Genomic DNA, 27622 nt, shown 5'->3' on the forward strand with positions numbered 1-27622 from the left:
TCAACTTTTTGATAAAAGTGGCTTATAAGCCTAGGGTAACTGTGCCAGTGGGGTTCAGAATGGACATTAATACAGGGGACACATGTAATATCATCATAGAAATATGAGTAAATCACAATACTCCAATGTACTGATAATGTACAATACTTGATAATGTACCAAAAAAAAAAAAAAAAAAAAAACCCTACAGTCTATTTGCCAGTGAAATGTGAATAAAAACAAATAAACATTAACCTAACAAGCATATAATACAATTGTCAATAAATGTTTCATTATTGTTTCTGTCAAAATTGTTTATCATGTTCAATGTATGTAATCACTCATTAAGTGCACTCAGTTCCAAATATAAAATTGTTTCATTTTCCAATAAACTAAACTTTCACTTTCTGTAGCAATAAAAAATATGCTGATAAATAATGCAACCATTACTCCATTAATAATGTTTTAATAACAATTTATCTACAAAATTGACTGACATCACTGTATTCTTTCCGAGGAAAGCACATTGTCACTGAAGCAAAAGCAAAAACAAAACAAACAAACAACAACAACAAAAAACATATAAAATTACAAGCACTTCATATATATAATTATATATTTTTTAAATCTCTGCTTTGAACTCAGTGCACTATACAATAAAAATGAATCTGTTTTTGAACAAGATGACCTACTAGTGAAAGCAAAGTCACAAAAAAACTGTCACCAATGTCCAAGTGTTTCTCTATCACTGAAAATCATTGCAGCTTTGATTTTAACAGTCTATTCTGCAATTTTACAGTTGTTCTATTGCTATCTGCTATGATGCTTTAATCGTTAGCTACAGAGTTTCGTTGTCTCATAATCCACAGAATTGGGGAGACGGACATTGAAGGACTGGAGCGAGGTGTGAATGCGCACTACCTCATTAGCTGTCAGTTTGAGACGGTGTCGTAATAAGCAGGAGAACAGGTCCAGAGGTTGCTGGCCTGGTGGAGAGAGTCGGTTGACCCGGTCTCGGATCTCCAGCAGCTGGAGCAAGGCTGAGTCCTGCGAGCCCTGCGTGTACGGATAGTCCAGCTGCAGGATCAAGTCCCGGATTGCTTCCGGGTCGAAATGCATACTGTAACCGAACACTTGAATGCTGTTAATCTTCATATACCCCAGATTTCTAGTAGGGTCAGCCATTTCCAACGGCTCCAGGTAAACACTGTCATTGGCCCCAGTGCCTGGAGTTTTAATGCGGCTCCTCAAGTAAATGTGGATGGTCTCAAAGAAGGTCTTCCACTTGTTGCCCAAAGTCAAGGTCCAGTTAAAGCATTCTAGTGGAAGGTCCAGTTTAGCAGACTTCCAGTCTGGAAAATTGTTCTCGTCCACAGGAATTAACCAGCTATCTGAGTGGCTCCCCCCGAAGGGGTTGATGAAGAGTGTGAGCGCAGGTTCCAGAGTGCTGTTTTTAGTAAGGCAAATTTGAAGGGAGACGCCTAAGAGCATATGGACCAGGTTGGATTTATATTTGTTACTCTTTAGCGTAAGCAGCATCCTCTTCCTCCATGAAGGATCAAACCAGCTATTCAAACGCATGTCATTGCTGATGAAGATAGCATGGACCTCTAAGCGTCGATCGGCTCTCTGTAGGAGGTAGCGTAGCTCCAGATCTTGAAGATCAGTCTCAAAGCCCAGGTAGTTCTCGGTGGAATCTGCCACCATTGGTCGACAGGTCCCTTGACTTAACATGAAGCCGATGTTGCAACTGCCGCAGCGAGTGTGGTTGTCGCTGGCACAAGTCGCGCAGGCGGCCCCATCACCCACAGAGCATGGTGGGGGTACCTGGCAGTAACTATGGTCATATGCACAAATACAGGTGTGCAGCTCTTCTGAGAAGGATCCTAGCTGGTTGTTCTCTGAGCAGTATAATAAAGACTGGAAGTAATTCAGCCAGTATGACTGTGGCCTATATTGTAGGAAAGATAAGATAAACAGTAATATCTGTTAGACTGCCTAAGCAATGACTGCTGAGATTAAATTGTCATGTATCTAACGTGGGTACAGCGACAGATGACAAGAATAAAACTTGCACAAACATAATTCTGTTCCACAAAAAGTCAACTAAAAAAGTACAAGAAAGTACAGGTATATATATATTGTTCCATTCAGTAAATGTTTAAAATATGTAATAACTGTTTCTTAGCAATTGTTGCATGTTTTATTTTAGCAAACAGATGAATGTTCAGATACAAAAAGTACAACAGAAAAAAATAAACATATATAAAATTGGTCCAAACTGCTGGTTCTCAACTGGTGGGTTGTGACACTAAAATGGGTTGCAGGTCTGTTTTGATAAATCATAAAATTAGGGCTGTGTAAAATAATATGCTGATTTCTCTGATTAATATGAACTATGTGACATGTTAAAAATAGAATTAATGTAAATTAGTGCAGCATCCATTTTCTTCCCAACTTCCTGTGCATTATGTGCTCACATTTACTCTAACAATATGTTTTTATACCTCCTCTGTGGTTGATTCTACATTAATTAGGATATTCAATGTATATATCACACATTTATCATTTATATATGCAATTTTGTGTGATCTGTGATTTTTCACTGAATTAATACACTTTTTTTCATATAATCGTCTATATAGGATAATACAATAATTTGGTTTGCCAACTAAAAGAGAAGAGAAGAAAATTCCTATATCTGTTGCTGTTGATATCAAAGGCTGTATATAAGGCAAATTAGAAGGATGAAGACATAGAAAGGCTGCCCTCAAACGTCCACACCCAAAATAAATATATGCATTGTAAAAGAAAATATGATCGGGATAAAAGTTCACTCACATGCTGTTTGAAAATGTTTAATTTTAAGAGCTTTTTTTATTTACTTTTGTACAATAAACTTTGTTGGTGCTTGGTAGCCAATGTAAAATCTAGAGCCTGAAGCAAAACCATTTGAGAACCACTTTCCCAACTTTAGTCTTATTGATTGTGGGTAAACACAAAGTTGTCTCCCTGAAGACAAGAACACTATAGTGCTCCCTTTCACTCTGAAGCGTGCTGACAAACATTCCTGTTGGAAGCCCGTGGAGTCTGAAATGTTGGCCGATCACAAACACAAGTAATAATAATGATAAATACTATACGAAGAGTTTCCTCTCTGGATACAGTGATTGGGGGCTTTATTCCATTTTGGAATTCAGTATAAGAGTATTTATCATCACAACAATTAGGAGATAATGAGTCTGTTGTGCTCACCTTTCACGCGGTAAGCTGATGTGGGGCTGCTTTTGGCACCTCTTGCTGAGGCTGAAGAGCTTGTAAACCACTCGCTGAGCTCGCTTGAAGAGACTTTTCATGCTGCTTTCCAGCTGCTCATAGCGCCGCTGAAATACACCATCCAGTGACCACAAATGTTGGATCATTGAGGCGTTGAGGAAGAAATTCTGTGGCAGCCGCATCAGAAATGTTTTGAACTCATCTGTAGAAGAAAGAATACGTTCTCTCAGATATAGGAGTGTTGTCATGTAAACTTGAATGAACAGTGGGTAAATGCTTGAACACAATGCCTTTATACTTTACTCTCCTTGACAGTAAGAAGGAATCATTTCACTGAAGAGACAATCTTTTTTTTTTTTTTTCTTAAGCAGTTCCTACAGAGCATTTCATTTTAGCTGATGGGGCAGACGGCTGAATGCCTTTGATGCTACGAACAGAAGCTGAATGATACCTGAGAGAGTATATATCTGTCACTTCCTGATAGCTCTAATAACATAAACTTTGATAGTAATTTAACTCTGGGATATTTTGGGGGGGGGGGGGGGGGGGGGGGGGGGGTTGATTGACTGTGAAAAAAAAAAAAAACAGATCCATGCGTTAATGGTAAGTGTGGGTGACCTCGACAGGCAGTAATACAGTACCTAAACATTAGGCTAAGTGCTCTCATTCATATGCTTGGTGAAATATGCTGGATGGGCAATAAAGCATTTTATGGGTGATTAATTCTGCTCAACATACTGTAAGGCAATATGTTGAGCAGGATCTTTTTCTTCTAATTCCACACTGTCTCTGAAGGACATTGTTCGGTGAATGTCAGGATTCACTGAATGGTGTTAATATGTATTCAGACGATTAACTAGTGTGGCAAAGTACATTAGATAAAATTATATTAGAGAAGACACCAACAGGGTAATAATATTAACTAATAGTTATCATCATAATTCCCCAGTTGATTAATCAAAGTACATTTTTTTTGTGTATTACAAGTTTTCAGAAATGTTACTTTTAAATATGCAAATCATGCAATGTCTAATTAAATATCGAATAATATGCATTGATTTCCACAACTTAAACACATGCACACACGCACGCACACACACACACACACACACACACACACACACACACACACACACACATATATATATATATATATATATATATATATATATAAATACATACATACATATATATTCTGATAAAGCCAGGTTAAAAATTATTGTTTAATTTTTGTTGACATGTCAAAGGTAAAGGTTCATACACAGGGGATTTTGTATATATATATATATATATATATATATATATATATATATATATATATATATATATATATATATATATATATATAGGGTATATATATATATATATATATATAAGATACATGAACAATCTTTGTGTAAAAACGTTTGAGAAGTGGAGGTTTCTGGCTCAGTGCAGAAAAACAAGGAAGAAAAAAAAAAAACTATTTTTGAGAAAATGGCCTTTAAAGACATGTAAATACTGTAAATGAAATCTGCATTGCCAGATAGATACGATTTAATAAAATAGGCACTTAAATGTGTATTTTGGATGTTTTCTGGCCACTAAAAAAAGGGTTTTATAAATGATTTGTTTGTCCATCTTCAGCAATGAATGAACAGTATTAAATACCTACACAACTACATAACTTTCTAAACACTATAATTACTAATAATAATTATACAATAACATTCCAAAATAGGCTATAAATGTATGGTGATTGAGATGTTTCTTTAGAAGGGTACATGAATAATAAAAAGTAAAAGTGTTTTTACATGATTGGAAACATGATTGAATTCACTCTCCTACCTGAATCTTCAAACTCTTTGTAGGTAAGTGCCCATGATTCAGAGATTCGCAAAAGGCTTTCCTCCATGGCCTGAATATCCGTGTAGGGGCAGTTGCATTCTGGGAACTTAGGGTCACATTTGCACCAGCAGTCATTGTCTCGACAGACAAAAGTTCCCTCTCCATTGCAAGCAATGTAACTAAGAGCTGCTTGGACGAAAGTGTCTCTGAGATAATCTGGCAAAATGACCTGTAAGCCTTCAGTTAAAGAGAAACGAAAGATTGCTATAAGAATACTGGGTTACCTGAATAAAGTGACACATATATATGACATGCGGTGTTTCTGCAGTTATCATATTTTCTGTTCAACAAATGACAATGAAGCACATGCTAAAACTACTTAACAAGTGCTTTTGCCGTTACAATAATCAAAACAGAGTCATGATCAAAATTAATTCTCTTTTGATTTATCCTGTGACAGATTTGACTCAACTATCCTTAGAAATGCAAAGTCAAAGGAATGTGCAATTTGATATCAAATTTTTTTAATGATTTCTGAAGCATCATGTGACACTGAAGACTGGAGTTTTGGCTGCTGAACAGTCAGCTTTGCCTTCAAAGGAGTAAATCATACTGTATATATATATATATATATATATATATATATATATATATTAAAATATATTCAACTAGAAAACAGTTATTTATTATTATGTATAGTTATTATGTATTTTTTTAATCAAATAAATGATGCCTTGTTGAGTACAATAAACTTCTTAAAAACATTCAAAAAACACACTGATGCAAATCTTACATTTCAGTATTGAATTAATAATTTTATAACCTGCATTTCACCTAAATCATCTGCCATCTTAGATTTAAAGTTATCACTGAGTTGAGTTCTGAGATTGCCTTTCCCACAAGTCATCTACTGAAGCCACATAATTAAGCTGCCAACCTTTCAGAACAGCCTTCATGTTAAGAACGTGACTGCGATGCCTTAAAATGCTCCTTCCAACAGAGCTCTCTAGCTTTAGGAAAAGAGCCTTTTGTGTTTCACATAAAAAATAAAAATTGTCTATTTACACTAAGTGCAAATAGCCCGCCTTGTTGGCTAAAGCTATTTACACTAAAAATGCTGCTATTCTATTTGCACTTAATATAGCATCTATCAGTAATAAATATGCAATTTTCACTTAGTGTAAATAGCATCTATTGCAATTTTTCACTTAGTGTAAATAGCATCTATTGCAATTTTGCACTTAGTGTAAATATCCTCTATTGCTATTTACACTTAGTGCAAATAGTCGCTGAATAAAAAAATAAATAAATGCCTGTCACAGTATCAAACCTTTACATTCTAGATTCGAAAAACATTTTATACCTTGCAAATGGACTTTGTTCTCAGGACTCTGAACCAGCACTGAACTGACCGAATCAAGGTTGTCATAGTTACTGCAGCCGAGAGGGCCAGTCCTTGTTTCAGTTACCTGGGGAACAAAATTCAGACGATAAAATGATTAGTTTCCCCATACGGTTACTGTACCATAATATTCTACATGGAAAAGAGTGTGTAACAAACTCTTTTCCCATATTTTCCTTGTTAAAAGGGATAACAAGCAGCCTGGCTGTGAACAGATGCATTATAAGAACTTCCTGTGCTTGGTGTGAGTCCCAGACATGGTGCTAATGCGCGTGCAGTGGAGGTCATTTCACAGATAAACACTTACTGTTCCTCTCATCTTATTGAAAGAGCAGAGCAGGCTGTTGCACAATGTTTTTTCCTCTACTCCGTTATGAAACTTTTTTAATTGATTAGCTTCCATATACTTTCACACCCACAAAGAAAACAGAAGTCTATTTCTCTCTACAATGCAGAATGTTGTCTAACCTTAGCAGCGAGTTGTTAATGATGGTCAGAGTCTGTATAGCATTATTGACTCAGGCATCTCAATTGACTTTTATTTCAAGCTATCCCCAATATTATCCGCATTTGCAATCAGAGATCACACTTGATTTTTTCCTTCTCTTTTCTAGACACCCTTTCCTCCTCATGACACGGAGAAGCACACATAATTGATTCACACTTTTCTCTCTTATGGTGCCAGTGAACCTTCATCAATTCAGTGATCTCTTTCGATTCGGCCTGTCATTCAATATCTTTTCCAGGCAGACAGTTAGACAAGGAAAGACCAGGTTCTCTTGTGCCACTCCATCACAAACCCACTGGAGAGTCCAGCATTGGTAACAGCGACTCTGCAGCATGAAGATGTGGGTTTGTGTTTATCTTATGATTTCTGAAGGATCATTTAATACTGAAGACTAGAGTAATGCCTGCTGAAAATTCAGTTTTGCCACATTCTATTGCATTTTAAAATATGATACACTAGAAAGCAGTTATTTAAAATTGTACACATATTTTACAGTATTACTGTTTTCAATTGTATTTTTGGTGAGCATAATAATTTAAATTACTTTTTTTTTTTTTTTATAAGCAAGCGAATACATAAAATAAAACAATAAAAAAAGCAAATGAGCAAGCGAGTGTGAAGAAAGAAATATATACACCATTCGTTTTCCATCCTGACCCATCGCCAGTTACCAGAGAATATATGGCCTGAATTCCTGGCATGAGCAAAAGCTTGAACTGCAATAAAACACTAAGCTTACCTCAGCAGCAATTGATTTTTTAATAACGATCATACCTGATACAATCAGATGATACATCTATATGCTTTATTATTTAATACACCATATGATGTGCCATATGTTAAATGGCTACTGACTGATGAACAAGTGGAGCATGATGTTAGATTTCCTTTACAGACAACAGCTGTTATTCAAAGCAAATACTTGCATGTCACAAAATACCTTGTAATTGCAAATTATAGGCCACCTGGAATTGTGTGATCCTCTGATGTTTGGGCTTAATGGGAAACATCAACAGTCTGCTGTTGATTCTCACTCGGCATAGTGAGCAGCTATTATGGATCAGTCAAATATCTCAATTATATCCTAAAAATAATATTCTGTCAGGCGATATTATCCACAGAGTTTGGAAGCTTTTCTCCAATTTCACAGCTGGACAAATACCTCAGCTTCAGCATTTCTTTCTGAAAGCAGCACTAGACAATTTTGGTCCTTAGTGCAGTTTACTTTGGTTATGCACAGCTCACTAAGTCAAAAAGAGAACACCTAACTGAATGACCAATATGCTATGTTCAAACAAACAAAAGCAGACCAAAATATTGGTGCAGGGTTCTCAAATAACTGGACAGAATAAGGCATGTCAGGTGAGACTACGGAGGGTTTTGCTTGAAAAATGTTACTTATAACCGAACACAACAGTCAATTCTCTCCAAAAAGAGTTGGCGTTGACTCCCTGTGGTTACAATTCTGACGCTGTGTGTGTTTCCGATGGTATCATGGCTGTAAATTCAATTCTGGCTTGGCTTAGAGCTGATCTGTTATGAAGAAATTGTCAAATCATGAACAAAATGATCCCCGCCAATTGTAGAATAGCTCGGGTTTTCACGCATTAGACAAACAACCTGAGCAGAACCACAAATGTGGGATGCAGCCTGACTTTATAAAGAGCTTCAATCCAGTGTTTTCCTCTCAAAATCCCAGCACACCGCCACACTAATAGGCTTTTCCTGTGAAAGAAAATAGCTAAATTTCCCCTCCAAGGTGCCCAGTGGGGGGAGCTAGAAACCTCATTCTGTACTCCAGCTCTTTTTAATCTGGAATTCATATGGAGGAACGTTTGCCTCTGTCTGTCCCATGAAATGTAGACATGGGTCAGTGGCCTGTGGAAATGATGCGCGTGTCAGAGGCCCCTGCTGCTTCTGCGATTCATTCTCTTGCGCTGGTGGAGCTGCACCGTCCTGCCTGGCAGGCTGCTTCCGTCACTCACAGGCGCTTTTGCTTTTCTCACCAGCAATAGACACACATAGCCTTGACACCTGAGATCTGCCCTCCCAACTGTAATAAAACCATCTAAGCACCACAGCAGTTGTGTGCAGAGGGAAAGCGCTGTTGTATATAATGGGATGGGGAGGGATCATCAAAGTGTGGACTGGAATACATGTGTCAAACTGTGCTGCTGTGACAGAGTAAATATCTGTTTGGGGAGCTGTTTTACAGCTTTGTGTGACCAATTTCAATGGCTGTCAGCAAAAGTGCAACAGCTATTTCAAATAGTGCATTGACTGAATACCTAAGTGTGGCAAATATGAAGCACAAAGCATTTTGAATATTAAATTAGTTTGTGTTGATCTGTGAGGATTAAAGAAAAATATTAAAAATAAGGATATATATGGAATATGGAAAACATTATTTTATAGCATTATTTTAAAAATGGGATGTTTTGTTCAGTGTTCACTTTTTAATTAGGCAAAAATACTGCATGTATGTATAGGCAAAATATAGTAACTAGACACTGTCAAAACTGATGACTGAAATTATAAGTTTTAATGGAAAAAAGGGCAATATGATTATTTGGACAATGCATTGATAATGTAATCTGGCTAGGTATTAAATTAAACGTACTATATAAATGTGACCTTGCACCACAAAACCAGTCATAATGGTTAATTTTTCAAAATTGGGATGTATGCATGATCCGAAATCTGAATAAATAAGCTTTGACATTGATGTATGGTTTGTTAGGATCGGTGGTCCAGGATCAAACACACAAACACACACACAACCCGAAGGGTAGGTACCCAAACACCCTTATAAAAATTAACCATGGTTTTATTATAATAAAAGTGTAGCTATGATGATTATTTATTTGTTAATTTTTAGTATAAAACTATGGTTAATAATTTTAGTAAGGGAAGTTGTAAATGTAAGTTAACCAGCTTGGGCTACATAAAGTTTCAAAGTTACAGTAATTGTATATTTCGTCAGCTTATTTTGACAAAAAAAAAAAAAAAAGCCAAGGTACAGTATCATATGAATCATACCAGGATGTTAAAACAGTAAACATTGAAGCGTATCCCAACCAGGTTCGGCACTTGTTGATTTTTCCCTTATGTATTTACGATGTGGTCTGTACGTATTTGCAGTGTGTTTCTGTATTTGGTTGTGATATATATATTTGCAGTGCATTTCTGTATATGGTTGTGTTATGCGTTTTTGCATTGCATTTTTCTGTATTTGGTCACGATGTGCATATTTGCAGTGTGTTTCTGTTTTTCATCGTGTTGTAAGTATTTGCAGCGCATATGTTGTCAAACTGATGAAGACATTTTCTTAATTTGGTGGTGTATTTTGTATTTGCATGGGTTTTGTTTCATTTGCATTGCATTGGGCTCTCTTGGCCAAAGTAAATCAGGCTGTCAAGATACAAAACGGCAAGATTGTCGAGATACACCATGATTTTTTTATCCTTCCCAAAATTAAGCTTTTACTGTATATATAAACAGCCACATTTTTTGAATTACTCAGCATAATAGGCCATTCATAAATCTCATTCTTGGACAACATGTACAGCCAGAGCTAGTTTTATTTTTTTCACAATGCAGAACCTTTCATATATATCAGTGAATGGATATCTCTAGATCTCACACTCACAGCATATGGGACTTTTCACAGCAGGATCACGGCAACAGGGATAGTGAAAAAAAATCACTTTGTTATACTGCACATGATTATTCTTGAGGAGTTGAAAGGAGGAAGCTGTGGGCTCTGACTTGACTAATGACATACCTTGATAGCAGTGGAAGCAATCTGAATGTGATGTAGTTTTCGCAGAGTACTCTCCCTGTCTATGAAATAGGAGGCAGCCAGCTGGTGCAGGGCCTCCAGAGTCACAGCTGTGCTGTTACTGGGGTAGTCGCTCGCCTCTGCTTTCTTACTCAACTTCCTCTTGTCCACAAATATAGTCAGAGCCTCCTCTCCTAGCGGAAACATAAGGAACCATACTTATTGATGTAGAAATGTATTACAATAAGAATTAGGGTTAGGGTTAGGGACACTCAGGTACAGCTGTGCAAGGTGGGGGTATTACTGCCAATTTTCCACCAACAAAGCCGGTCGCTGTCAGCTTGCAGTGGTCCTTTTCATAACTCATAACTCGTCTACTGCGCCGCGAGACCTCCAGACGTGCGTAAACGCGTCTTTACATTGACTAACATTGAAATCATTCGCATCAGACGCTCTATTCGCGTTTGGTGTGAACGCAGCATAAGAGGTCGCTTTCGACGTCACTGGGTCTTATAGAATGAGAATTAGAAAGAGCTTTATAGGTGCGTAAAATTGCTGTTATTTTCTGTCTAGCTCTCGGAAGGCATACTCCACTTTCGGATTTCTTTATTTTATTTTTCTGCTTGTTTGTGAGTTTTGTTACATCTATATTTTTTGTAATTGTTGAACTATTTTAAAATTAATAGTGTACATATTTGGTTAAAATCGATTCCCTATTTTCATTTTTCAACCTTTTTTGGTTGGTCCGATCGATTGTGCAATCGATTTTTGAACTAAAAGTGACAGCCCTACTAACCAGCTGGTTATTTTAATGAATAATTCAAAAAGAAGAGTTACCCCACTAAACACTGACCTTCACAATTTACAGCATTAGCAGATAATGTTAGCAGCATCAAAATATAACTATTATAAATAAACTGAAACCGAATCAAGAGCTTGTAAAGCAGAAATTTATCAGGAAATCTGTATCAAGATCCAGCCTTATCAGGTAAAGCAGATCAGTTTGACTCAACAGTTTATGGTTATACAGTAAATGCTCTGTAAGCATGTGGCAGTTTGTATTTCAGGCAGGTCTGCTGCAAAGCCTAGACTTGCATCTCCATTTTCATGCTCTAAGCTTATACAATAATGCTTGTTTTCCAGAGCAGTGAAGGCCACATCAGTTCTGTACAGCCAATTTTGCATTATGTGAAGTAACTTGTAAGCACAGGCTGCTCCGAGTTTAAGAAATGAGCGAAATAATGCTTGTGGATTTCTGAAAAGTAACCCATCCTGGACATGTTACCATCTGTTGAGACCTGCCTCCCTCTTACAACCACACAGTGGAACAAGTAATAAATTATGCTGCAAAGCATGTCTTAATTGTTTTTCCTTGGCTTGATAGTGTATGAGTAGTAATTGAGATGTAAATGTAAATGAGATCTAAATGTGTTTCTTCTTCATAAACAAAACACGTGTTTGTTCCCAAGTTCACTCACAGTAGGTATTATGACCTTTGCACAAACCACCATGCAGGATATTTCACAGGAATATATTTTTCTACCTCCTAGTGTAGCTGACAGTAGAAAATGGGTGCCATATTTCTTGATCAGGTTGTCAGTAATTTGCTGGGCAGTGGGCCTTCGCCCCAGGAGTCGAATGTTCCTTATAAATTCCGGGGTGAGAGGCAAAGGGGAGTTCAGGAAATCCCGTCGCTCTACAGCCAAGTTATTCACTTTCCACCGGCCAAATTCCCTGCATGAGAAAAAAAACAGAGAGAGTAAACAGGCCTGTCCCTAATGATCTGTTTTCATTAACATTTCTCAACTGTTTTGGACATGATAGAAGGAGGCCTGCGGGGCAACCAATGCTCCTGCCAAGGTACATCTCTAGCCTCAGGTTCTCAGACCATGTTTCATTTGGGGGATGGATACTATGCATAGGGAGCCATCTCAGAATGTGCAGCTGACAAGTGCTATGCTCAATAAACACTTTGTGACAGAAATCTGCCCTGACAGAAAGACTCATAGAAGTCTGCCCTGTGGTGACAACCAATACCTTTCATAAAAGTGGGGAGGAGAAAGAAAGCTAAATGAAAAAATAAAATAAAATAATAATAAATACCACCACAAAGCCCTGCAATCCTTCAAGGCTAAAAACAGAGAAACAATGCTCCAGGCTTTGGTGACTCATGCATTTTTGCAATTTGTGCTCCTCCTAGGCTTCCTCCACAGCACCACATGACATATGATTGAAAATATATCATACATATGAAAAATGTAATGTTTCTAAATAGAATTATACTTTTATGAATCAATCATATACAAATTAACTGCTGACATATGAAAGTCTAAATGCACTGGACAAAAGTACAAAACTGTCACTGGGCAGGTTCCCTACACATTAGGTGCCAATATGTATTTTTAGAGTGTGTTTACACTTCTAGTAGGGATACACAAAAATAAAAATTCCAGGCTGAAACCAAAAATTCTGGATGCACTTGGCCGAAAACAATAATTATTTATTGTTTTATTATATAATATAAAGTAATTTTATAAGGCTTTTTAATGTAACTCAATGATTTTAATGATACTGAATTAAAATAAACAAAGAAATTAATAAATAACAATTTCATTGAAAGTTACACAATAAAACGGGACAGAAAATATATCAATATTAAATATCAATATATTACTTCTGTTTCGTTTTTATTTATTTATTTATTTTTTTTTTTTTTTATTATTCCTTTATTTTTAATTTTTTGAATACTTGTCCAAATAATATATAGTCCTACAAAGCTATTTTTATCAGACATGGGCAGATATTGTGAACTGAGCGCGAGAATGAGAAATTAGTGAAAATGAGAAAAAATTTGATAAAATAGCAAGTCGATGAGGAAAGTCCACTCATGAGTTACCTGCGGAAAGAGCGATCTAATTCTAAACGTAATTTTTTTTTTTTTTTTTTTTACTTTTTTTCTGGGTATCTTTAATGTAAAGGCATACATTAGAGCACAGAGTCAACTTTTACATTTAAAATTCATTGTTAGAAAAATAGCATGTGGGCTAATAAACTGAGTAGTTGACATAAACACAGCCTAGTAGACCAATGGATCTTCCTTAGAGTAAAGTACTAAAAGCATTTGTGCCATTTATTTAGATGAGTAGCTGATGAGCCAAGACAGAAACTATTTTGCTTCTTAAGCAAAGGTCAATACTTATGCTCTTCTTTGTCTCAACAGCAGCAACACACAATGCATACAAAAATAACAAATTTAATTCATGCAGTTACAGGCAATTAAGTATTCAGGCCTTCTTTCAACCCCCAGTCTTTATTTTAAGCTCTGTGTTATGCAATTATGCATATTCTAAAATAGGCACATACTTCTACAAAAGGCGTTGGCACAGTCTCACACTCAATACATCTCAAAACACCCTCCAATCACTGTACGCCTCTCTTCTATAAGATCCTGTCCTCTCAGTTAGCCGAGAAATAGTGAGTAACCTCATGCACAGGTGATGGATGGCGCTGGGGTGGCCTTCTGAAAGGGGATCTATCATATTAAATCAGGAGTAATGACAGAGGCCTCCCGACCCAGATGTTTGATTGATTCATTCCAGCAAGCGCCCTTAATTCCATCTGCTGTTTTGCAATTCATAAGGGGCAAAAGTGATAGAATTATGTTGAAATTATGTCACAAAAACACACATTATTAATGTACGGTCGAAGCTGTTGTTGGATTTATGTCAGAATATAATTTCTTGTAATTTCATAAGCTACACCCTCAGCTGCTGTAAAACACGGTAATACTGCATTTGGCATGTGCTATAGCAGCAACTGGGATGATGACTGCTTACTTGAATTTAGATGATCTATCTCAATTTCACATGGCACCACGATAAGCCACTTTTTAAACTGGACAGCTCTTTGGGAGCTGTGATGAGCTAGCCTTCAGGAGTTCAAAGGTTCCCCACAAAAAAGAAAGACGGAAAATCCTCCCTGTCATTCTCTTCCCCGTCACAGCTGAGCACGATAAGCTTGGATTGTCTTATCAGGTGAGGCATTGTGTGAGAGCAGTTTAAAGGCTTCTCTAGGAAGCACTATATGGGACTTCTCCAGTGCTATATGAAATCCTCATTACGACCGTAGTCATCATCAGTCTTCACTACAACTCTGAATGTGCACTGAATCCTTCTTTCTGTGCTTTGTTTCTCAGCTTTTTGTTGCAGAACAAAAAGAACTCGAGGCTTGTGTCATAAGCTTTTATCTCTGCCTTTAAGATATGTATTAAAAAGATTATTTGAATATCATACAGAAGGAAGTGGCCCTAAAAAGAGAGAACTTTAAATAAGGGCAGCTGTCATCATGCAAAGATATACTGCATTTTATGAAATGACTTATTACAAGCAAATTCAAACGGATTTTCTCACTTACATTATTAAGATTGTGTGTGTGTGTGTGTGTGTGTGTGAGAGAGAGAGAGAGAGAGAGAAGATAGTCTTAGTCTGTGCACACATCAGCATCACTGGAAACTATCCCATGGCAATTGTTCAGTAAAGCAGGTGGTATATTTGGACCCCGTCTTTGAATATTATGACATGGCATTTCCCCAATATTCTACAAAGTGAAATCTCCCGAATAAAGAAAAATAACTATTTCCAACAAAGAGCTCATTAAAATTCTTTCAAATTCAATCAGGAAGAATGTGGAGAATTGAAGGAGGGATGAGATGGTGCACTTTCATTGCCCAGACGACACTGTTACACACCAGTGTAAGTAGGAGGAGAACCACTTCTGGTAATTCATCTTCTACCTGTCATTGCGGATTATTTAAATTGAGCCATGTAACAAAGCTGCGCTTGAAGGAGAAAAAGCTATCCCCAATATAATATTGCCACTTTTAATCTCTCTATGTCTGCTACATGCAAACATTGTTTTTGAAAATAAGAAAATACTCTGAAAAAGAGATTGTTTGAGTTAAAGGCTCCAGGCTGTGCACCAAATTACGAAAGAATCTGCATTAGCATTAAAAGATGCGATCTGATCTAAGGATATCGCAAACACAATATCATACTTTTTATAGAGACAGTGAGCTGAATTTATCCGGTTTTCCATGCATTATCTATACACATATAGTAGTATCATATTGTACATTTACATTGATATCTTAGTACATTTACATTTATTTAAATAGCAGATGCTTATAAACCAATTTACTTAGAAATAGGGAATACAAATATGGCATTTTATCATAAGGAGGTAATAACTCAATCCTGATGTATCATATTTGTTACTCACATTTTAAACCAGTAGTTCTAAAATGATATATGTGTGAAATAAACCAAAGTTGATTCAGTCCAGTTAATGTTCATCTTGAAATAATACTAGCAATATAAAAGCTGTTCTTGCGTTTATAAAAAATCTAATCAAAAAGACACATGTAACACTGGCTAATATTAGACATCATTTAGTCACCAGAGTGAAGATTTAGAGGGTTCATAAGCTTGTTGCTTCCTTTTCTGTTAAAAATAACAGTGGACAGTGGTTTGCGAATGCTGATGGTTAGCCTAAATAATTTGATCGGGAGCATCCCCTCCTGTGACCCATGATTTGTTTCTATGTGTATTCAGAGACAATGAGCAACAGACTTTCATAATAATAATAAAAAAAAAAAAAATTAAAAAAAAAACGTTGTTAACGAGCGATAAAATAATTATCAGCATTAATAACTTAATGTGTTAACACAATAATAACGCATTAACTTGCCCAGCCCTAAAATGTATAATATAATATAATATAATATAATATAATATAATATAATATAATATAATATAATATAATATAATATAATATAATATAATATGCCTGAAACTTTTTAGGATCTTAATCAGTCCGTCTGTTTAATGAGAAATTGCTATATTTAAATGTTTTACCTAGATTCTGGGATGCATGTAAAAGCTGCTCCTTTTCAATTAGTATTTTGATACAACACACTTTTTTAATCAAGCAGTGGATGCAATTTTCTCCTAGCACAGCCTTTCTGCCGACAGTAACCATCTCAAGGGGAACAGGTGATAATGCTGAGTAATAAGAATTAAGAGCCCACTAATCAGTTACACATGATAAGATTATTAATCTTGCAGAGGGAGCACTGAGCCTCTGATGCAAAAATCTCCAATGTTTTGATGAAGGGACAATCAGAGCACCCATGAAGTGGATCCTACAAATTAGAAGTTGTCAACTGTGGCTTCTAAGAACAGAGGACTATTTGATAAATGTGCCTGCAATGATGGAAATTATCACCAGTCATTTAAGAGTTGGAATTTCTGCTCACCTTCTACCAGCCTTAATTCTACAGAGCCCCTCACATGGCATGCAGAGAAAAAAAATAGTAGGATATCATGAACACAGTTTACTGTTTAGTTCCCTCGATTTGCTCAATTGTGCACACAATTTATAAATCAAGAGAACGAATTAGTAAATTGTGCACATGATTTAGCAAATTGAGGGAACTAATTAGTAAATACTGTGCACGATTTATTCATTTTTTCTTGCATGTCATGTGCAAGGCTCCGTAAAATTCTACCAACTGCAGTACAACAAAAAATGTGTGTTATGTTACTTCTGCCACGTTGAATTGAATAGATCACCTTTCAAAAGTTTGGAGCTGGTTTGGTAGGCTAGTTTTAATTGCTCAAGAAATATTTCTTATAATTATCAATGTTGAAAACATTTGTAGAGCATGCAAAGTTTATATCTATATCTCTATCTATCTATCTATCTATCTATCTATCTATCTATCTATATATATATATATATATATATATATATATATATATATATATATATATATATATATATATATATATATATATATAGTTGTTATATGTGTGTGTGAGAGAGAGACAATGTAATTAGTTAAATGCATCTCTGCCGAAAAAAATACATATTTTCTTTCTTTCTTTCTTAATAAAATCTAACTGACCCCAAACTTTGAACAGCAGTGTTTCAAATGCCAGATTATTCATGTTTTACCACAAGCCAATTCATTTATTATTCATAAATGAAAAAAAAAATATATATATATATATATAAAAAATCATCTTGGCTGATCAGTTACATAGCAACAACTTCATCATATTACATGGCAAAATATGGCAACTGGTACCATCAAAAACCATGGCAAGTAAAAATGCTGCATGAAAATCATGCAGGCCTTAGTTCAGTTACAACTAACCTGTAGATCTTGTATCTCGTGGAAAATCCCTGACGGTTCCTCTCCACAAATTCAGTGTACTCTTGTGTGTGGTGAAAAGGGCCCTTGTCAGAAAGAAGCCAGTCCAGGGGGCCTGCAGGGCCTTCTTCAGCTAAACTGGCAGAGCTTGTCAGCCAGCAGCGGAGGCTGAAAGTCAGCAACATCAGCTCCCATAAAGCCATGGGGTAGCTGCACAAGGCTTCAGCAGCACAGGCTCTGGTGCAAGACCACACTCCACCACCCAGCACAGAAGATCAGCATGGCTTCAGTCCCACAAACGCTTGCCTATACACACACACAGCACACAGATTCATACATAAAGAACAACAATGCATTAGTAAACACTAACACTGAAAAGTGCACACATACAGACAATTAACAGGAAATTATGTTTCCTTGAGGCAAAAACTATTTAGGACTCCGGAGAGATCTTCTCAACATAGAAAGGGCAGAAAAGTATGATGATTCTTTTTTGGAATGATTTACTAATTTTTTAGTAGTGAGAATATAAGTGTAGTGAGAATATATATATATATTCTTTGCATGGTAATGAGTGTTTTGGTACTTCAGAGGAGCAAAGTATTACCAAATTAACAATAAAAGAATGTAACTGAAATGATAATAACCTCCTGTTCACTAGTACATTACATAGAGATGTTCTCTCTAAAACTGCTTATATTAATCCAAATTATTTTTAACTCTCTTTTTGCTTCAAGTGCAAACTGTATAAAAAGGCAAAAGCACCAGATACGGTTTAAATCCAAGCACTCTAATTCAATCCCATGGTAAACAGATGCCATGAGCACATTTCCAACATCTCTTTCAGTAGTTGGTTCTCAGTGTCTCCCGCAGTCCCGCCCCTTGTTTTAACCCTGTTATTATTCCCATATTTCCACCAAGTGCTGTCAATCATTCTTCATGGCCGTGACCAAACCAGATGTTGGAAAAGAGTCTCATTACTGTATTCTGATGACAGTCTGTCAAGTCATTTGTGCCATGTGACCATATGTGTGGGTGACTTTCAAAGATCATCATGCAGACCTTGAGATAACATGCATTATAAATGCACCACATTGGCTTGTGAATCATTGCTTAGTACAACCTCTAATTATAAAGACGTGCATATCAAAACAGACGCTCTTCTACGCCTACACTTCAGCACATTTATTGCAGTGCAGATACAGACGGGATAAAAATTATATAGCATATCAGTTCATTAAATATCTTTATGCTTAATTTTCAAATCACAATCATAAGTTGTCCACCTTTGGCATTAAAACCTATGGGAGGATTTTCTTGGATGATGTATCTGCACCCTCATCTCCCACAGAACTATAGAATGTATGTAGCACACTGATAAGCACATCCATAATGGTGTGAGTACAGCCCCAATCTGGGCTACAATGCTTTCTGCTGTAATTACAGCAGATTTAAAAGCAAGACTTTTGCTGCATGACATCTAATTCTTCAGTGCAGACATCCGTACTTCTCTATGCATATTGATGAGGAAGTCTCGGTGGAACACAGTAACCACTCAAGTAGGGATCCTACAACGCGCTGCACTTTCAGCGCCACAGTGCAACATGAAAAAGGCCATTTCAAATGCCGCAATCTCCACATTTCCATCAGCAATTCTTTTGACTTACTATTGTTCTGCCTTGAGTAACAAATGCTTTGCTTTGTGTAAAAATCACTGTTTACTTTTCTCCCGAGAGCAAAGCATCATTATATGCGTTCCAGTTCTTTTTCCCCCTTTTTTTTTGGGGGGATGGTAGCTCTGCTTGCCAGGTGGCAATGTGGAGAAAATAAAAAAAGAGATGAATAAAAAGATGTGTAAAACAAGTCACGAAGGCAGAGAGCAGCTTTGAGATAGATGATGCTTCTGGCTAATGTTCTCTTCTGAACATACTGATGAGTTATTCCAGCTTAGCTCTTTAAAAAAAAAAGCTAAATATTCTCAACTTGTAGTTAAATGTTTAGAACAGGGCTGTGATCTTTGTAACTCTCCAGTCCTTTGAGATAAACCTGCAACCTCAAAACTGTCAACAGTCAACAGCTCAGAACTGTCCCTGCACTGTAAACATGTATTCATTGAGAGCACAGTTCATTTTGAAGCAATCTGCTGCTATAATCACATTATCTCCCCCACTCAGTGCCGTAACAGGATTCTGGTTATTATCTGCAGGAATAATATTCCCTGTTTAAAGGGGCATCATCAGAAAATATCTGTGGTTACAAAAACAATACACTTCATCAAATGCTGTTGAACCGATCCACCCTGAAAGAGGAGCCGAGGTGTACTTTTAGATCACAAATAAAACATCTAGCCTGAGAGAGAAATTTATTTTTTATCATCAACTGTGGAAACATGAAAAGCACCAATGGTGCCACTTAAATATAATTGAGCACCAAAAGGGCTTGAAATATCCTCAGACTGGTCTGAAATGTCATAAAAATGTCAAAAACAAAAAAATGTCAAAAAAATGCCTACACAACTTTATGTTGATTAAACCTTGACTTTTCTGTAGAGGCTCTGAAACAATAGGTAATGTGCTTTCACAATACCACTGATATTGACTTGACAAGTGTGAAAAACTGATGTATAAAATGTGTGGGATGAACAGAAAAATAAATGACAGAGGAGAAACTGTAAACACATAAATGAGGATAATTAAGAAATGAAATAAGTATCTGCATGAGCCAAATTAAGCAAAGGTCTGATGGGAGAGAAGATCAAAACATTAGCTAGTTTTCTGGGAAACTGAGAAAAGAATTATTCAGAGTTATCTTGGATTAAAAATTGTGTTATACCACCATAGAATTCATAAAGAGGTGTTTTAAGCTCTTTATGGGGAGAACATTATGTGTAGTTTGCACGATCGTCTTAGCCTTGCTACATGACATGCAATTTTTCATTTAAACTGGATGTTGCAAGAGTATTTTGTATCATAACCTGCAGGGTCTGCAATAGCAATATAAACGATTCATATTGTAATTTGTCATGTAAATGGTGACTATGACAAGGTCCTGTGTGTTCACCTAGAGGCACGAATCATTTTAAAACTACAGCGATGCCTGGTTATAAGAGAGAAACAGACTAGACAAATAGCTGTCTGAATGACACAAAAGCCAATATGTTTTAAACAGTATACCATTTTGCTTAAGCACATTAAGTTATTTTTATTAAGTAGCATTGCGACATGGTCATTTTAGTTTATGCTTATAATGTGATTGTGGACAGATTTTAAATAAATAACTGTCTCGAACCAGACAGATGTTACAAACAATATCTAGAAATTAATAGAGAAATTCTTGTTTTAAGTAATGAAAAGGCTATTTCCTATATAATATATACCATGTTTCCTTGTTCTTTGCTCTAGAGCTGACAATTAATTCAAATGAACTGAATCTGCCTGTTGAATCGTGAATTCAACTCTGAACTCTGCTTGAACCCCACTTACTCTAAATAGTCAACAAATAATTAGTTATGCATCACAAAGGACATTGTGACATTTTTTCATCTGTTTCGAATTTAGTTTATCCAGACATAGTTCTACAGTTCAACAAACAGGTAACCCTCGCTTGGTAAAAACAACTTATTAAAGGAATATATGAGTGGTAACATTTCACAATAAGGTTCCATTAACTAATAACATAATTAATAACTATAATTTAACTATAACTAATAATCAGCAATACATTTGTAAAGTACTTATTAATTATATAAACGTTGTTAACATTAGTTAATAATAATACAGCTGTTCATTTTTATTTCATGTTTGCTGAGTTCAATTAACATTAAATATAACTCTTCGTTAAATTTTAATCATGATGTATTAGTGAATGTTGGAATCAACATTTATGCTTTCGAAGCATTTTTCATTGTTAGTTAATGTTAACTAATGTGGTTAACTAATGTTAACAAATAGATCCTTATTGTAAAGTTTTACCATATAAATTAAGCTCAGTTGACAGTTTTTGTCACAGATTGTTGATTACCACAAAAAAAAACTAAAAAATAATTATAATTATATTAAAAAAAAAATAATAATAATAATAATAATATAACATATAACTTTTTGTTGTTGCTGTGCAAATCAATATTATGCCACAAATGCTGCTGACTAAATTAACTTCTTAAGCCAATATTGAACCCTGAATATTCCTTAAAAAAAATAAATAAATAAAATAATGTTCCACCGTCATCTACAACTCCATACAACTCTGTGCATGTAACCTTAAATTACAATCAAGCACAAGAACTAAAAGTAAAACCAAGCTCAAAGTGAAGCATTATCAAAGTACTTTTGAAAGGTTGAGATGATGAGATCTGGGATCTCTCAAACTCAAGTTCTCAATGGCATTTGAGTCAAACATGTTCACAGGATAGACTCAAGTGTGCATTTTGGACTCAGGGCATCTGTTCAGTTCTTTCATTTACGACCTGTGCAATTGCAATGAGTTTTGGCTGTCTCTGCTGGAAGCATGCAAATGAAGATACATTCTCTGAGATATTTCCTGCTCTAAATTTGTGTCCGCCGGGTGGATGGACTGTTTGAAAAAAATAAATAAATGTGGTGAACGTCATCTTAGGTGAACGTTGATTTCAGGGTTGTATTACCATTTCTACAGTAGGATCCCACTATTTGAAATTCTGGTTCTTTCAGACTTGACTTCAAGTCATCCCTGAAACCCACTTTCAAAGTCTAAAACAGGAACCGATAAACTTCACATCCTCCTCTCTCCGCTGACTAATGAGCTTTTACTCTTAATTAGCTATGTTATTCTCTAACCCACGACAATCAACATCAGCTTTCATTGTGTGCCTGAGGGTAGAAAGGTTTCTTAGCGAAATAATGTGTCTGGAAGTCACAATTATTTATCCGTGTTTCGTTTGAGAACAAAAGGATGTGTACAAAGAGATTTGCAGTGTGTAATGTATCAAAGAGAATATCCCAACCGATGGGCAATAAAATAAATATGAAATACTAGCTTTTATCAGTGCATGGGACCAAAAGTAGGAAAAGGAATGACAGTCATTGTGTTGAGTGTTAAATGCAAATCAAATATTCCCTCTAATATTGCCGTCACTTTGAGAAATGGACCTCTGGGAGCAGACAAGCCATGAAACTAAAATATTTGATTCTAGATGAAATGTCTCATTCTAGATGAAAAACTGATCATCATACAAAATAATATCAATTTGCAGTGAAAGTTCATGTACATTTTAGAATATTTCTGATACAACTGACAATTTTGTGTGTCTATATTCAAAGAAAAAAAAAACATACCCATAATACATTACAGCGAATGTTTATTATGATCATCCAAATCCAAAAATTACAATCTTATAAATTTGGATGTCAGAGCACATTAGTCAGAGCATTACTTAATTTAAAGGACAATGAAGTACCCAAAATATTGTGGAAAAAGCCAACAAAAGAACACAATGAATTAAAAGAATAGATGCGGTGTTGTCTGTTCATCAACACTCTGGTAGCCGCATTTAATATCACATGTTCCTGAGAGCATAATGTCTCTATGGACATGGCACACATTTTAATATGAGGGTTTGAAAACACTCAGTTCATGTCTCTAGGGTGCAATAATTGTTCTTTTTTATATATATAAAAAGACTGATCGCAATACAAATCTATATTAATAAAGCCTTTGATCTTTGAGGAAGCATGGACAACAAGGTAGCCATTCGTTTGATGATGAATATAATAATTTGTTTGGATGATCCATGAAAAAAAGGACTATAATTTATGGGTTGGGATAGTATTCTGGATTAAATAGATAATGCTTTTCAGGTCAGGATATGTATGCAAAGAGTAAAGGTTTATAGTAAATCGGTTGACAATTACCATGGCAATTAAACAGAGTGCTGTGTTCCATTAAAATGTCTGTTGGTTATGGATAAAACCAAACAAAGAATTGATTAAAGCTTAGAAATAAAAGTCACATTAATTATGCACAGAGCCATTGGTAATGTACAAGATGCTGATTTAATTGCTGCTTTACTCGTTGCCTTTTTTGATCGTAAAGTTCTCACTTTTACATTGTTATTTGGCCACATATCAGTGAAATGTTTAATGCAATTGGGGGGGGGGGCATCAATTAAATACAGAAAACAACCCATGGTCTTCTTTTCTAAATCCATTAAATTAAGACTTTCAATTATCTGAATGTTGCTTCATAGATAAAGTTGTGTTACCATCTTACGAGTTATGATAAATCAATGTCCTAACCTCAAAACTACAAGATTGTCTGTCCACATTGAGAATGAAAATGCATTGTGAGCACAAAAATTATTTGCTTTTGTAGGATTTTGGGCCAATGAAATGTCATTATGGATGACACAGAAAGAGAAACAGATTGACAAAATGTCCTGTCGCTGGTTAGAACAAAAACAGATTTTACAGAAGTAGTATGCTATTGTGTCACTTTTGGTTAGGATACAATGTGACATTGAGGTTTTAAAGAAAAATTAAACAAATTCTAAGCGTCAAGGTATCAAAAAATGACACCCAAAACCTTTTAGAAGCATCACTTTTTTGCATGTCTCTTACTGATTGTCATTTCATACATGCATCAAGGTTTTTGTTTGCCTAGTTGAAAGGTGTCATGTCACATCTTTACCTTCTTTTCAACTGCATACTCCCAAGGGTCTCTGTTTTCAAGCTCTAATCAAGAAGTCATTGTTCCTGTGCCTGTCTTCTGCCTTGCAGAAGTCTCAGCATCAGGATGGATTCGGTGATCCAGCTCATTATCATGAAATAATGGGCTACGGCTCACCATCATAAAGCTTCTCTCCAACTCGGGCCTGTCTGCTTGCTGCATGTTCAACCAATCAGTCGTCTCTGTGCAATTTCTGATGTGCTGGAATTGCTGCAGAAGGGCCTTCACGCATGAGTCATTCATTAATTTGAGTACTTGTTAGGGAGCCACTTTACCTGCAGATAGCCATTTGAAAAAAAAAAAAGGTCCCATTGAGGCAAATGCACAAGACTAGGAAAGGTATTTCACTGACTCTCTTGGGCTCTCATCCATGGCTATATCCCACATCAGCATAGGATGAATGAGCCATTGAGCTCGAACACTACTGGATGCTGATCCAGTAGTGCATGTACAGTATGTGTGTAATTGTCTTTGTGTGCCTGCACTAAAAGGTCTTTTTGTCTTTTATGTGGCTGCCAAAAGCTCTAAATGGTGATTTTGGAAAATGGCAAAAACTGTGCCAGCAGATAGCAATTATGAGAGACAGCTGGGATACAAAGGTACACACACACTTAGTTAGACCCTTCACATAAGGAAATGTGAATGTAGCATTCAGATTGTCAGTGTTCTGGTGCCAGTTACTCTTTTGCAAAGACATCTACTGTGCAGGGGTAACAGCATCACACAGAGAAAATACACTCTGCAGTAACTAACACATGTGCTTCTGTCAGCCACAATACGAAATGTAGTTTCCAAATGTCACATATCTGGTCAATAACAGGTTTACTGTCTGACCAAATAAACAAAAAAAGACTGAAAATAATCCAATTCCCTTTAGTTCCACTAGTGACACTGCAATTAGACAGTTAAAGTTAAGTTAAAAATAATACACATGCATAATCTTATATTTATCTGCCTAGTAAATGTATGCATAAATATCACAAAGTTCACTCAAAAATGACCCCCCCCCCCCCCATCATTTACTTACACTACTGTCATTCCAAACCTGTTTGACTTCTTTTGCGGATCATAAATGTATGAGTGATTTTTTTTACCCTGACAATGGCAGTGCATGGTCACCAGAACTGTGGTTTAGTTATAAACTTTTTTCTTTAGTGTTCTGCGGAAGAAAGTCCTTAGAACAAATGAGAATACTATCTATACAGCAGAGCACTAAACATTTACTATGCATGCTGTATCAGAAAGATGATTCACAGCATGATTGTTGGTGGTAATGAAGAGTCATGTAACACTATTCTGCTAAAACTGGCCAGCGATACATACAATATTTCTTCATCAGAGCCCTCACTACCTCACTGGTGTAATGTAAGGAGCTGAATTGTTTATTTTTCCTCACATTATGTTACTGGATTTTTCTATAATAAAATGTAATTTAGTTTTAAAGCAATTCCAAGTAAGTTATAAGCTATTTTATGAACAGATGGTACAGTTTATATTGTGACACCAATTATAGCTTAATGTATTAGCAGCTAAATCAATGGGCAGCAAACTTTTATGCCTGATTTTATAGCTTTTCTGCAAGCATACAGCTGTGCACCAAATAGAAAGCTTGCTTGGTTTTAACAGAGTGATATTAGAATCCCACATTTTTTACTGTTTGGGGGGAAAAGGGGGGGGGGGGGGGTAAAAGTTGGGATGCAAATCATTAATGTGAATAAAATTAATTGTGAAATTAGTACAAACCTCATGACCTGTAACCTCAAATACAGGTCAAATGCAAACATCATCACCAACATCAACATCATCATATTTTTGTCTTCTTTCCCAGTAAAATATAAACACCTTTAACGTAAGATATATTTAGGCCTACTTGAAAAGCAAAGCTCCTTATAATATTAAGACTTGTTTTCAGAGAATGTATCTTGGATTAGATGTTATTCTTGCTTTATGCATAAATGGGACAAAAATAGAACGATTTATGACTAAAAAATGAAGATCTAAATTTTTGATATATTCTCTAAAAAACAGTATGCTTCTGAAATATATTTATTTTGAAGGATGCTTTTGAAAAACACATTAAGAAAAGTATTTCAGCAGCTTCACATAAATAACAACGAGAGGGAGGGATGGAGAGAGAGAGAGAGAGAGAGAGAGAGAGAGAGATGTGCCTCTGTATCAAACACTACATGGCATAAACAGATTAATGGTCTTGAGGGATACTAGTAGTAATTCGTGTAAGGAGCTGTGTAGTCTTGATGGGCTTCTGCATGCATGCATATAATTCATGAGAACGACGTGGCGATCAGGTTGCGTTTGTTCAAAGTTGTCCCGGTGCAGCAAGAGGCAACGGTTATATTTGCAGAGCACAGTCAACTGACAACAACTTAAACCATGTCAAAAAGAACAAAATACAACTAACCTCAACGTAGCTCAATGTTGTAACTTCATCCGATAAGGTCCCATTCTTCACTGATGCAGTTTTTTTTTCTTCTTCTTCCTTACAGGAGTAGGCTATTTAACGGGCATCAGCTTAAAACCCACCGAAGTAATGAAAACTGTTTGGCGTAAAGACAAAATGGACGAAAGGTCCCACAGGAAGCACCTAAATATGTAAATTTGGTGCTACTTCACGATAGTCCAACTTCGGAAACACTGCGCTCCCATTATAAAGCGAAGGTAATGTTATCCGTGAAGGGCTCTGGATTTTTCCTTGAAGAAGAAATAACCGCCTTTAGTCAATCAATGTTGAATAGATAAATCCTCGAGCAGTACAGACAGTTGGAAACAGACCGTGCTATCAGTTGGTTCAGTTTAACATCCGCCAACGGAGTGCGACATTGAGGTTATTCAATCTCTTTTGGAAGTGCCTGTGGATATTCCTCTATAAAGTCTGCGCCATCACATAGCTCCGCTTGACCCTCCTACTCTGCATCG

At 36.1% G+C, this 27622-nt stretch overlaps 1 protein-coding gene across 1 annotated transcript; it reads right to left on the reverse strand.

Moving 5' to 3' along the window:
* Window positions 1-425: 425 nt before the first annotated feature.
* Window positions 426-27622, reverse strand: brinp3a.2 (bone morphogenetic protein/retinoic acid inducible neural-specific 3a, tandem duplicate 2). The gene is made up of 8 exons (XM_052599734.1): window positions 27108-27622; window positions 17990-18292; window positions 12317-12507; window positions 10777-10967; window positions 6446-6551; window positions 5083-5319; window positions 3235-3457; window positions 426-1930 (listed from the first exon to the last, which is right to left on the reverse strand). Exons 2-8 carry the CDS (start codon window positions 18187-18189, stop codon window positions 814-816), a joined length of 2265 nt encoding a protein of 754 aa, XP_052455694.1. The 5' UTR covers window positions 18190-18292; window positions 27108-27622; the 3' UTR covers window positions 426-813.

This window comes from Carassius gibelio, chromosome A6, assembly GCF_023724105.1.
Source record: "Carassius gibelio isolate Cgi1373 ecotype wild population from Czech Republic chromosome A6, carGib1.2-hapl.c, whole genome shotgun sequence".
NCBI lineage: Eukaryota > Metazoa > Chordata > Actinopteri > Cypriniformes > Cyprinidae > Carassius > Carassius gibelio.